The 14,698-nt window shown below is 43.8% G+C and overlaps 1 protein-coding gene across 1 annotated transcript; it reads right to left on the bottom strand.

The window, feature by feature from the left end:
* Window positions 1-941: 941 nt before the first annotated feature.
* On the bottom strand, window positions 942-13,978 carry LOC123397335 (2-oxoisovalerate dehydrogenase subunit beta 2, mitochondrial-like). The gene is made up of 10 exons (XM_045091922.1): window positions 13,870-13,978; window positions 3,709-3,871; window positions 3,336-3,447; window positions 2,813-2,848; window positions 2,356-2,415; window positions 1,987-2,044; window positions 1,761-1,858; window positions 1,431-1,520; window positions 1,203-1,271; window positions 942-1,125 (listed from the first exon to the last, which is right to left on the bottom strand). The coding sequence occupies exons 1-10, from the start codon at window positions 13,976-13,978 to the stop codon at window positions 1,021-1,023; spliced, it is 900 nt and encodes a 299-aa protein (XP_044947857.1). The 3' UTR covers window positions 942-1,020.
* Between the last annotated feature and the right edge of the window lie 720 nt (window positions 13,979-14,698).

Raw genomic sequence — 14,698 nt, 5'->3', positions numbered from 1 at the left:
ATGAGGTCATCCTATCACTACTAGGAAAAGGCTTGCTAATGACGCACCTATTTTGGCTACTAATGGCGCACTATAGGTGCACCACTAGCATCACGCCATTAGATTTTTTTACTAATGGCGCACCACAAGTGCGCCATTAGTATCTGGTATACTAATGATGCACCAGGCAGTACGCCATTAGTATTACTCACGGTGCGCCATTAGTATCTGGTATACTAATGGCGCACCAAGTAGTGCGCCATTAGTATAGATCCCGGTGCGCCATTGGTATAGATCCCGGTGCGCCATTAGTATAGATCCTAGTGCGCCATTAGTATAGATCCTGGTGCGCCATTAGTATAGTTTATGGTGCGCCATTAGTATGCCTCCCAGGGCCATATTTACCCATATGCTCTGGCTTACTAATGGCGCACTAGTCTGCTGAGTGATGCGCCACTAGTGTGCTGAGTGATGCGCCACTAGTATGAATATTAGGTATTTATTTTATTTTTTCTGATATTTGCATAGATTACAAAATATATTATTGCACAGAATATAGATAGCACAACATATAAACAACAGATTTATCGAATACAATAGAAGATTTGTCTCCGAATACAATTCATCATATTAGTCTCCGAATTTAAAATACCGAACAAAGTTAGAACATTACAAGTCTCGAGACCGCGAGCAGCGAGTTTGTCTTCACACTACAAGTCGATATCGACCATCTAAACTACCATCACATAGAAGAGAGCTGCGGTCATCACGATGAGCATAATCGCAATGAAACTGGTCTTCATCCGGTTCCTCCAACGCTCCCTCCTCTCTCCCGCTAGATAGCGCGCGTATCTAACTTCCGCCTCCGCCCTTGTGGTGTACCCTTTGTAACTGTTACCGCTGAATCGGTGAACCTGTCTCCGACACTCCTCCCAGTCGTCGTAGACTCCGGAAACCTTACCCTTGTACACGACATACGACGGCATCTCTATGCACTAGCCAAACAAAACGTTAGTACCAATTCACAGAGACATACAAGAACTAGCATGAATAACTGACCTTTGAAGCATCTTCACATGCTTGTTCCAGCACTGCAAGTTGAGCTCCCCAACCAACAAGTGTTATATCACTTCCTTTGCGGATCACCTAAAGTATAAAGATTGCATAAATATTTTTGGGTTCCCTCGTCACAAAAACAATACGCAGGATGGAGATATACGCACTTCCGCCTGGGATAAAGGCAGCATATAGTCCCCCTCAGGAACTTCTTCAACAGACAAACGGTACAACCACTGTTAAGAGAGGAAAGCTGCTTGTAAGAGCATTCCAAATAATCAATTCAATATTGTCCATCAGCTGTTCTCTTGCGCTTATTCTACCAGATGGATATACCAGATGGATATATACGAGTCTTAACCAACTGAGAAACTTCTTTCAAATTTTTGCTCTACCTTTGGCTCGAAAAAGATGACTGGGTTTGGGTCACGAATGCTGGCCAGCAAAAGTCCCTTGGCCTCACGTGGACTCCGAGGTATGACAACCTGAAATAGCATTTTTCTTAGTACTCAGGAAACAAGAACATAAATTTCTGTACACAATTTCAGAAATGTCGTAGAGCGTCAAACAGGAGTACCAGAAAATGATGCTTGATATTGTTATACTACCTGATTTTACAAATAAAAATCTTAGTCAACTAGGCAATGTGGTTTCCACTTGTATCCTAACTATTTACTGTAAATGATTACAAATATTGGCACAGAGCGATAGATATACAGACTAACCTTCAGGCCAGGAACATGGCAGAAGAAAGCCTCTGGTGACTGTGAATGGTAGTGACCACCATGTCCAACAGCTCCATATGGAGATCGAATTGTTAAACCTAGAAAATAAGGGATGACAACTTCAGGATGTTTCACTATTAAACAACATGAAAATCAGCATGGGACATGGAACGATCCCTTTCAAAATGGGAAACAGTTATTTTTTTCTACAGGGAAAAATGGTTACCTCCACAGTTAAATTCATTTCCACTTCGGTATCTGAATTTAGCGGCTTCGTTGACAATCTGCATGAGAAGTGGTATGAACAGGTTGGAACAAGACATTGATCAAATTTATATAAATTGAGCAACTTGACAATGTTCAAGAACTAAAATGGTTTTATAACTGAATGCGACAGTGACAATGCAGAGTCCAGAGTCCACTAAGAAAGTGAAGCTCCAATAATCTCGGGCAACAAGTAGACAAGGTACTTCCATCAACTAAGATAACACAGTAATATAATGCAGTCGATATAGCAACCATTTAAAAGTGTCTGCAGTCAATAAGGAAAGAACTCTTGTAGGTAAAATAATCCTGAATGGAATGAGAGACATACCTGATCAAATGCTGGAAAGATATAATCTGCAAACTGTATTTCAGCAATAGCTCTATTGTCCTGCATGTTGAAGATAAGAAAATAATATGAGGCTTCCATTGCGAAGATGATAGAAGTGAATAGTGATTCCTTCACTTGCAAAAGGTTACTCGGTGACGCAAGATTGTAAGGTTCCCTTATTTTCCAGTGAAAGGTGGATCGTAAGGCTTCTGTTCCATGTAAATATTTTGACTGGAATTAATGATGTATGATAAATTACATATGACATATCCATTCTCCCATCCAAAGGAATCTTTAGGCTCCACAAATTCAAGCGACATAAATCATAATTACTAGTAAGATGTATGTTTCCTAACTGCGGTACTTGCAAAAAAACTTATTAACAAATTACTATTGGTAAACCAAGGAACCTGAAATGTATTTTTACAAGAAAACTTCAATTTTGTCTTTGACTCACCATTGCTGCTAAGCCAATAGCAAATCCGGCAATACCCTGCTTGAGAATAACTGATCACTGGTCAGAACAGGGCATATAGCATGCGCAAGCACATTTAAGGCATAACAAGTGCACCAGAATGCATCAAAACACGTCTGAATGTCAGGAAAAAAATAATCCAAGAACAAATAATGACAGAACGATAATACACATACATCATGACACATAATTTCAACTCCAACTCTTGTGTACAGTTTCATAAACAAATCAGGAAAGATAAATCAGACTGTGAATAGTACAAAATTCAGATCTGGTCAATCGTTTTTGTTTCCAGAGTTATGTGTTGGTTTTATAATTTTTCCCAGAACACGTGTAATGCTGAATTAAGGACTTACTGCACTACTACACCTAAGCCATACGAACTTCAGCATAGTGAACTCAAATGTATGTCTGAGCATAGCAGACTGTAAACACTATTTTTTTCTTTCACATTTTGCTGTAGTGTTGCCGTAAACTTAAGCGGGTACGGCAAGTAAAGATGCACCTGTTCACACAATGGCGCATTGAATACTCTCTGTTTCCTGGATCGTTCGGCTAGCCTTGTCGTGCAACGGAAGACGCCGCCGAAACCCACATCCTCTCCAAAGACGTAAGAGCTGTCAAAATGGAACTCATCTTCAGTTCACTGGATTAATGTTGATAGCCGGACGTATTATTTACAGCGGAAAGGAAATGCCAAATCGTCAGGTGATTCAGAAGGCGATGTGGAGATCCGGCCTCTCCTACGAGCAGGATATGCGTGCCTCACCGCGGGTCGGTGTCGAGCGCGATGTGGAGCGCCTGGTTGGCGACGGAGGGGGGCGGACCTGCTTGGGCAGGTCCGGGGCGGCGGCGACGGCGGAGGATCGGCTATTTACTGGTGCTGCGCTTCAGGGGCGGAGGAAGGGGCGCCGCCGGTGGAGAGGACGAGGACGGCGTGGGTCTTGCAGGGGGACTTGAGGTGGCGGCCGAGGACGGTGAGGTCGGGGAGGTGGTGGCCCTTCGTGGCGGCGGAGCTAGGGTTCGGGGAGACGGCGGGCGCTGCTGGGCAGTGTGGAAAGGGGGTAGGGGGGAGGCCGCAGGAGAAGAGATGAGGGCGCGAGGACAGCCGGCTTAGGAATGGCGCACCCCGAGCGGTGCGCCATTAGAATGTTTTTTATATAGTAATGGCGCATGTATATGAGGTGCGTCTTCTCTATGTTGTTAACCTTCGAAGTAGTAGCGCAGTGGTGCGTGGGTTTTGCCTCCTAGCAGGAGGTGGCGGGTTCGAATCCTCTTCCCCCTCTTTGTTTTCCCTTTTTTTTTTGGACGGCACTACTAGTTGTACAGTGTTTAGTTGTGTCCATCTTTAATTCACTACTATTGTCCACTGTTTAGTTGTGTCCATCTTTAATTCACTACTAGTTGTCCAGTGTTTAGTTGTGTCCATCTTTAATTCACTACTAGTTGTCCAGTGTTTAGTTGTGTCCATCTTTTTTTTCCTTTTATTTTTTTTGGACGGCACTACTAATTGTCAACTATTTTTACATCTTAGTTGTCCAGTGTTTAGTTGTGTCCATCTTTAATTCATGTAGCTTGTCAGAAAAAATCACATACTAGTACATGTCATTTGTATTGTGCCGAGTTGCCATTTTATTTATATAGCTTGCCAAAATAATTATACCAAATTATCATAATTATATGCTGTAATTGCTTACTTGATTAATTATGTTTAAAAATACATATTTAGTCATATGAAAAATAGCTAGCTATCAGGTTTAAACCTTTGTAATCCTAACAAGTAGATGCCTATGAATAGGAGTTGAATCTTGTGAATAGGTGTTCTAGTGGTAAGTATGCCGACGACGGCGGCGGTGGAGCGGGGGAGGGTGCGGGGGGTGCTCGGCGGCGAGGGGGGTCTTGCGAGGGGTGATAGCGATCGAGATGGAGGGGATCGAGATCGAGTGTCCTCATGAATATTCAATATTTTTTCATATTGAATATGAAAGAATATCATCAAATTTGAAAATGTCGAAATACAATCGAGAAATGAAGGCTACAATTTAAATACAATCGATCTTAGCTAGCTATTTGTTCACAATCTTCTTGCCCTTATTTTTCGTAAATGGAGTTCTTCCCTTGAACGGACGTCCTTTAGGTAGGGTGGTCCTGCTTCTTCTTGTGGTGTATGCTGGTACTTCATCATCGTCGTCATGTTCCATCTTCGGGTCGCCATACTTGTCGAAGTCTTGCTCATTGGTGACTCCATCCATTCCGATGATCTTCCTTTTGCCTCTCCTCACGACAACACGACTGGGCTTTGGTGGGTCGGTAATGAAGAAGCATTGGTCCACTTGGGAAGCCAGTACCCATGGCTCTTTGATTATATCTCCGTCCGTCCTCTATTGGCCTCGGTCATTGTACATCTTCTCAATAAAGGTTTTGTGCTCTACGACCCAAGGATTGACCACGTCTATGTGTTGTAGCGCGACTTGGTTTGCTCTTTCAAAGTCGGCGAGTCGACCCTCGAAGTCGACATGCATTTCGCGGCGACCCTCACGGTGACCCCATCCTGCGAGCCTGCCGAGGTGCCTGTTGACGGGCAGACCAACGGGGTTCTCGATGCCTAGATAATTCGTGCAGTAGGAGATGCACTCTTCGGTCATAAAGCCCCTGGCTATGCTTCCCTCTGGACGTGACATGTTGCGAACGTATCCTTTGATGACACCATTCATCCTTTCGAACGGCATCATGCTGTGCAGGAACGTCGGCCCAAGTTGGATGATATCCTCCACGATATGGACCAGCAGATGCACCATAACGTCGAAGAATGCGGGCGGTAAGTACATCTCAAGCTCTTGCGTTATCCGTCTGCTTGAGAAGCAGCTCTTGCATATGAGGGTCCTGCACCCAGGCCATCGATGGTCCATCGTCGTCTGCTCCGGCATCTTCATCTTCATGATCATGCCCTTCGTCTGCTCCGGCATCTTCCTCATCATCATGTTCGGCATCTTCTACATGATGACTGTGTCCTGGAGATTCTTCGTCTTCTCGCCCGCCCTCGCCGCGGTTGTCTTGCTCATGCCCTTCCTCATTTCTTTCCCGGCCCCCATGGACGACTTCATAATCATCTTCATCACCTTGCCACCGATAGCCATCCATGAAACCACGCAAGAGCAGGTGGTCCCGCACCTTTACGGAATTCGGGTCCATAAGGCTCTTCAGCTTGCATCTTCGACACGGACATCTTATCTCTGTCTCGTTCTTTTGAAGCATCTCGGCCTTCGCGGAGCTCAAAAACCTATTCATGATGCCTTCGGTCATCGTGCGGACCATGGTCGCCTGCGGGGTAGAGCAAAACGATATTTTAGAACCAAAAAAAAAATTGGCATGACATTGCCTAAAAATAGGACAAAAAAGAATGCATAGTGCCAAATTCTCGCCGAAACGGAAATGAATCAACATTCCGGGAAAATATTGGCAACTATCGCATTTCAAATACCGGTACCTGCAAACAAAAAATATATGCAACACCACAAACATACGTAAATCTAGCTAGGACATAAAAAGTGCATGTGCACGTTGTTGGAGGGAGAAAAAAGTAGATCTACAACATAAAAGCTTTCCCCTTACTTACCTATCAAAAAAAGGTAATTTAACCACTTAATTTGGGTGAATCTATGATGCAAATGAGGTGAGGAGGAGGAGGCACCCGAGACAAGCTTGGAGGAGGAGGTGGAGAGAATGAAAGTGGGGAAAGTGAGTGTGGTAGGTGCCTGTCCAAAATATCTAGCTGGTCCGAGGTTACTAATGGCGCACCACCTACATATGCGCCATTAGTAACCCTGGTTACTAATGGCGCACCTCCTCTGGTGCGCCATTAGTAGTTCTGCAAAAAAAAAATAGTGGCGCACCACCAACAGATGCGCCATTAGAAACACTGGTTACTAATGGCGCACTAGCTGTGGTGCGCCATTAGTAGTTTGTAAAAAAAAATTATAGTAGTGGCGCACTACTAACAGATGCGCCATTAGTAACCCTAGTTACTAATGGCGCACCAGCTGCTGGTGCGCCATTAGTAGTTTTGCAAAAAAAAAAAATATATATATATATATAGTAGTGGCGCACCTAGTGTGTGGTGCGCCATTAGTATCCATCACACTAATGGCACACCTCACATGGTGCGCCACTACTATATAGTAGTGGCGCACTGCTTGTGTGGTGCGCCATTAGTATCTATATCATCTATAGCCCTTTTCCTAGTAGTGTATATATCAATCTTCGTCTCCAGACCATTCCGGAAACCCTCGTGACGTCCGTGATCTCATCCGGGACTCCGAACAACATTCGGTAACCAACCATATAACTCAAATACGCATAAAACAACGTCAAACCTTAAGTGTGCAGACCCTGCGGCTTCGAGAACTATGTAGACATGACCCGAGAGACTCCACGGTCAATATCCAATAGCGGGACCTGGATGCCCATATTGGATCCTACATATTCTCCGAATAACTTATCAGTTGAACCTCAGTGTCAAGGATTCATATAATCCCGTATGTCATTCCCTTTGTCCTTCGGTATGTTACTTGCCCGAGATTCGATCGTCGGTATCCGCATACCTATTTGAATCTCATTACCGGCAAGTCTCTTTACTCGTTCTGTAATACAAGATCCCGTAACTTACACTAAGTCACATTGCTTGCAAGGCTTGTGTGTGATGTTGTATTACTGAGTGGGCCCCAAGATACCTCTCCGTCACACTGAGTGACAAATCCCAGTCTCGATCCATACTAACTCAACGAACACCTTCGGAGATACATGTAGAGCATCTTTATAGTTAGTAGTCACCCAGTTACGTTGCGACGTTTGATACACATAAAGCATTCCTCCGGTGTCAGTGAGTTATATGATCTCATGGTCATAGGAATAAATACTTGACACGCAGAAAACAGTAGCAACAAAACGACACGATCAACATGCTACGTCTATTAGTTTGGGTCTAGTCCATCACATGATTCTCCTAATGACGTGATCCAGTTATCAAGCAAAAACACCTTGTACATAGTCAGAAGACCCTGACTATCTTTGATCAACTGGCTAGCCAACTAGAGGCTTGCTAGGGACAGTGTTTTGTCTATGTATCCACACATGTATCTAAGTCTTCATTCAATACAACTATAGCATGGATAATAAACGATTATCATGAACAAAGAAATATAATAATAACTAATTTATCATTGCCTCTAGGGCATAATTCCGACAAGAACCCATCTGATAAGTCTAGGTTTAGCGTCCTTCTTCTCCATAAGGTACTTAATAGCAGCATGATCAGTGCGAATAGTGACTTTGGAATCAACTATGTAAGACCAGAACTTTTCACATGCAAACACGACTGCTAAAAATTCCTTTTCCGTAGTGGCATAGTTTCTCTGGGCACTGTCTAGAGTTTTACTAGCGTAGTGAATAACATTCAACTTCTTGTCAACTCTTTGCCCTAGAACAGCACCAACAGCATAATCACTAGTGTCACAGATGATCTCAAAAGGCAAGTTCCAATCAGGTGGTTGAACAATAGGTGCAGTTATCAAAGCCCTCTTAAGTATTTAGATGGCTTCCTCACAATCATCATCAAAGACAAAAGGAATATCCTTTTGCAAGAGATTGGTAAGAGGCCTAGAAATCTTAGAGAAGTCTTTGATGAACCTTCTATAGAAACCAGCATGCCCAAGGAAACTTCTTATCCCTTTGATATATGTGGGTTATGGCATTTTCTTGATTGCATCGACCTTAGCCTTATCGACTTCAATACCTCTTTCAGAAATTTTATGTCCTAAGACGATGCCTTCATTAACCATAAAGTGGCACTTCTCCCAATTCAAGACAAGATTGGTGTCTTTACATCTCTGTAAGACTCGATCAAGGTTGGTGAGGCAATCGTCGAAGAAAGACCCGTAAACGGAGAAGTCATCCATGAAAACCTCAACAATCTTTTCACAAAAGTCAGAGAATATAGCCATCATACATCTTTGAAAAGTGGCAGGTGCATTACATAAGCCAAAAGGCATACGTCTATAAGCAAAGGTACCGAAAGGGCAGGTGAAAGTGGTCTTCTCCCGATCAGATTGTGCAACTATTATTTGGGAGAAACCAGAATAACCGTCTAGAAAGCAGAAGTGTGTGTGTTTAGACAGTCTTTCTAGCATTTGGTCGATAAAAGGCAAAGGATAAAGATCCTTCCTAGTGGCTTTATTCAGTTTCCTAAAATCGGTCACCATCCTATAGCCAGTGATAATCCTCTGTGGGATTAATTCATTAGGGACAACGGTAATGCCTCCCTTCTTAGGGACGCAATGCACCGGACTCACCCAATCGCTATGAGCAATAGGATAGATGATACCTTCTTCCAGGAGCTTTAGTATTTCTTTTCTTACTACCTCTTTCATCTTTGGATTCAATCTCCTTTGATGATCAACAACTGGTTTGAGATCAGGATCAGTTTTAATCTTGTGCTGACATAGAGTAGGACTGATGCCCTTAAGATCATCAACAGTATATCCAATAGCAGCACGGTGCTTCCTCAGAGTTTTTAGTAACTTCTTTTCTTCATGCTCTGAGAGGCTAGCACTAATTAACAGGATATATCTCCTTTTCATCAAGATAGGCATACTTAAGAGTATCAGGCAACTGTTTAAGCTCGAACACGGGATCACCCTTTGGTGGGGGTGGATCCCCAAGCAGTTCAACAGGCAAGTTATTCTTAAGGATATGATATTGTTCTAAGACAACTCTATCTATCTCATCCCTTTCATCCATATGCATATCATTTTAATACTCAAGCAAGTATTGCTCTAAGGGATCAGTAGGAGGCATGACAATAGAGGCTAAGGCAATAGTTTGATCCCTACTAGGCAACTCCTTTTCATGAAGTTGTCTACCAAACTTAGAGAAATTGAACTCATATGACACACCTTCAAAGCCAACAGTGAGAGTTTGCTTCTCACAATCAATATGAGCATTGACGGTATTGAGAAAAGGTCTACCAAATATGATAGGACAAAAGCTATCTTGTATGGTAGCAAGAACGAGGAAATCAGCAGGATACTTCGTTTTACCACACAAGACTTCAACATCCCTAACAATTCCCACAGGGCAGATAGTATCTCTATTGGCAAGGTGAATAGTGACATCAATAAGATCTATCTCAACAGGTGCAATCTCATCTTTGATTTCATCATATAAGGATTGAGGTATTGCACTAACACTAGCACCCACGTCACCTAAGCCATGATAACAATGATCTCCTATCTTAACAGAAACCACAGGCATGCCAACAACAGGCCTATGTTTGTCTCTAGCGTGAGGTTTAGCAATTCTAGCAGCATCTTCACAGAAGTGAATATCATGCCCATCAACATTGTCGGACAGGAGATCTTTGATAATAATGTAGCCCCTACGTATCACAGTTGAAGCTTTAGAATGATCCTTTATTCTAACAGGGAAAGGTGGTTTCTCAATGTAAGCTCTAGGAACAATAGGATCATTATAAGCAATGACTTCCTCTTCAACTGGATTGGGTTTAACTACATTGACTTCTAAGGGAGGATGATATTTAAACCACTTCTCTTTAGGGAGATCAATATGAGCAGCAAATGATTCACACAATGAAGCTACTATCTCAGAGTCAAGTCCATATTTGGCACTAAAATCACAAAAAGTATTTGTTTCAACATAGGATTTAACGCAATCAAACTTGAAATTCATACCTCACTCCTTACCTTCATCAAACTCCCAATATTCAGAGTTGCGTTTAATTCTTTCCAATAAATTCCATTTGAAGTCAATATCTCTCTTCATAAAAGAACCGGTACAAGAAGTGTCCAGCATGGTGCGATTATCATGAGAAAGCCGAGCATAGAAGTTCTGAATAATAATTTCTCTCGAGAGATCATGGTTGGGGCATGAATATAAGATTGACTTAAGCCTCCCCAAGCTTGAGCGATGCTTTCCGTGTCACGAGGCCAAAAATTATAAATATAATTCCGATCACAATGTACTAGATGCATAGGATAAAACTTTTAATGAAATTCCAATTTCAATCAGTTGTAGTTCCATGATCCAGTATCATCACATAGCATATACCATGTCAATGCCTTATCCACCAAAGATAAGGGAAAGACATTCTTCTTGACCTCATCCTCAGGCAAACCTGCAAGCTTAAATAAACCACAAACTTCATCTACATAAATTAGATGCAAGTCGGGATGTGATGTTCCATCTCCTGTAAAAGGATTAGCCAACAGTTTCTCTAGCATACCCGAAGGAATTTCATAACAAATATTTTCAGTAGGTGCAGCAGGTTGAGGAGCAACTCCTTGTGCTTCCGTTCTAGGTGACAAGCTCCTCAAAGGATTAGTTTCCATAGTGACAAGTGACAATAAATTTCAGCACACTATATAAATGTTTCCTTACCAAAGGCACTTCACTCCCCGGCAACGGCGCCAGAAAAGAGTCTTGATGACCCACAAGTGTAGGGGATCTATCGTATTCCTTTCGATAAGTAAGAATGTCAAACCCAACGAGGAGCAGAAGGATCTGACAAGTGGTTTTCACCAAGGTATTCTCTGCAAGCACTGAAATTATCGGTAACAGATAGTTGTGTGATAAGATGATTCGGAGCAAGTAGCATGTAACAATAGTAACAAAGGTGCAGCAATATGGCCCAATCCCTTTTGTAGCAAGGGACAAGCATGGACAAACTCTTATAGAAGGTAAAGCGCTCCCAAGGACACATGGGGATTTCTGTCAAGCTAGTTTTCATCAAGTTCACATGATTCGCGTTTGCTACTTTGATAGTTTGATATGTGGGTGGACCGGTGCTTAGGTGCTTCCCTTACTTGGACAAACCTCCCACTTATGATTAACCCCTCTCGCAAGCATCCGCAACTACGAAAGAAGAATTAAGACAACGTCTAACCATACCATTAAACTAGTGGATCCAAATCAGCCCCTTACGAAGCAACGCATAAAATAGGGTTTAAGATTCTGTCACTCTAGCAACCCATCATCTACTTATTACTTTCCAATGCCTTCCTATAGGCCCAAATTATGGTGAAGTGTTATGTAGTCGATGTTCACATAACACCACTAGAGGAAAAACAACATACAACACATCAAAATATCGAACGAATACCAAATTCACATGACTACTTATAGAAAGACTTATACCATGTCCTCAGGAACAAAAGTGACTACTCACAAAGCATAATTATATTCATGACCAGAGAGGTAATGAATAGCATCAAAGATCTGAACATATAATCTTCCACCCAGTAATCCAACTAGCATCAACTACAAAGAGTAATTGACACTACTAGCAACCTTATAAGTACCAATCGGAGTCGCGAGACGGAGATTGGTTACAAGAGATGAACTAGGGTTTGGAGAGGAGATGGTGCTGATGAAGATGTTGATGGTGACAAGTCCCCTCCGATGAGAGGAGTGTTGGTGATGACGATGGTGATGATTTCCCCCTCCGGGAGGGAAGTTTCCCCGGCAGGACAGCCCTACCGGAGCTCTAGATTGGTTCTGCTCAAGTTCCGCCTCATGGCAGCCGCGGCTCCTCCCGAAAGCTTCCTTATGATTTTTTCTGGGATGAAACCCTCCATATAGCAAAAGATGAGCGTCGGAGGTGCAACAGGGGGCCCACAAGCCACCCAGGCCCGACCATGGGGGTAGGCCGGGCCTGGCAGGCTTGTGGCCTCCTGGTGGTGCCCCTCTGGTACTTCTTCCGGCCAGTATTTTTCATAAAATACAAAATAATTCCCCGTTGATTTTCACGGCTTTTGGAGTTGCGCAGAATAGGTATCTCAAACTTGCTCCCTTTCCAGACCAGAATTCCAGCTGCCGGCATTCTCCCTCTTCATGTAAACCTTATAAAATAAGAGAGAAAAGGCATAAGTATTGTACCGTGAAGTGTAATAACAGCCCATAAAGCGATAAATATCAACATAAAAGCATGATGCAAAATGGATGTATCACTCCATTGCTTCTAGCCTTGTCTCCATGCTTCCAGTCTTCTTTGGCCCCTCAACATCACGGATGTGCAGCACCCCCTCATGCATCTCAATGGTTTGAGGGTGTTGCAACACCTCCGCAAGGTAGGAGTTGATGACCTTCTCAAACAACTTGTCCTTCAGAGTACTTGAAGACATCACGTTTGTCGTGGTTTTGTCACGGCATATGTCCTCGTGAAAGGACTTAAAGATGGAGCCATCGCACCTTGGTGGCGACTCAAAGGGGGTGAGCGAAAGCGAGACTCAGATTTACCCAGGTTCGGCCCCTCGTGAGGAGGTAAAAGCCTACGTCCTGCTTTGTGTAGATTGATGATGGTTTCGATTACAAGGAGGGCGTAGCTCGCCTGACCTAGCTCTCGATTTTCTCTAACTCGCCTGACCCTTCCCTGGGACTCGCCTTTATATACAGGTCGAGGCCCTAGGGTTTACAAAGTCCTGCTATCCTACACTTGGTAGTTTTCCTTATCTCTAAGTCGCCGTGCTCCCCACGACCAAGAGCTTCCTTGAGATTCCATCATCCATACGATCCTCTTGACCCACCCTACAACTCCCGGGCCACTTGACACATGGCCAAAGGTGAGTCGCCCCTTTGGTGACCCGGCCCATTAAGGGAGGGTTACCTACAGGTAACATCCCCAACATTAGGCCCCATATTGTCATGAATTCATTCGTGTCAAGAAACTCCCTTCAATCTTGGGGCGACTCTCCTTATTTCTAGCCTTCGACGAACGCTGAGCCGCCATTCGTGGCACTCTAGCCTGAGTCGCCATACAACATTAAAGGGCGTCGCCTCATCTCCTCGGTTCCAGTTCCCAAACACTGTAACTGTTAGCGAATCTTTCGCACATAATTGTTTATCTCGAAAATCTAGGCGCCATCATTGCGTTTACTAACTTGTCGCCTCGATTCCCACGTTGACAGCCTTGTTTCCCGTTCCTGCTCCTTAAATACCGAGGGAAATGGGGGGAAGAGGAACCTCGTCACCTGCCCCCATTCTCCCTTCGTCTTCGCCTTCGTTTCCCAGCACCGGCCTCCCGACATAGTCTCCGAGCTCCAGCGTCCCGGCGTCGTCCTCAGCTCCGGCGTCCAGCATCGTCCTCGGCTCCCGGAGTCTTTCTCCATCGATCGTGGCTCCCCCGGTGGCAGAGACCACGAAGGCCTGAGCCTCCGTCCCCGGCGGCGATCCCCTATTACCAGGTACACTTCCTCCCTTTCTTAGGTGTAGATCAAGGACTCCATAGCCGCAGCTGTCAACTCCATAGGATGAATACCTTGAGTCATAGTAGATCTGCTCCCCATTGCCATGATTAGCTTCAGATCGCAATAGGCATCGGCCATTTTAATCTCGACCTCCCGCTAGTTTAATCCCATGTCATGTTGACCAGCTCAGGATTAGTACTATATGCGCAGTTCATCGCCATTACCTCGAACAATATATTCTTATTTTTTACCTGTCCGTAGATCCATAGCTTTCTGCCTATCTATAGAAACATGTTTTTTCACCCATTGAGAATATCTCTAAGGACAAGAATGTTTACAAGAGTCGCCTTTTAGCTTCATCCTTCATGGCGACTCAGTTTATTTACTATAGTCAGGACGCCCCTTTCATTTAGTCTGGTGGGTGAGTTACCAATCCTTTTTGTGAACACCATAGACCCGCGCCAGCGGGTTAGAATACTTCTTAATCTTTGCTGAGTCGCCTCGCACTCCGTTTTTTTGTAGTCATGACCATCACGAAGTGTGATTGGCTGCCAACCAAAGTCGATGATGCCACTCTCGAGAAATACGTCGAGGCGGGTCTCCTTGACGGTAA

Source organism: Hordeum vulgare, chromosome 5H (assembly GCF_904849725.1).
Source record: "Hordeum vulgare subsp. vulgare chromosome 5H, MorexV3_pseudomolecules_assembly, whole genome shotgun sequence".
NCBI classification, from domain to species: domain Eukaryota; kingdom Viridiplantae; phylum Streptophyta; class Magnoliopsida; order Poales; family Poaceae; genus Hordeum; species Hordeum vulgare.
This window is presented reverse-complemented; position numbering and strand designations above follow the sequence as displayed.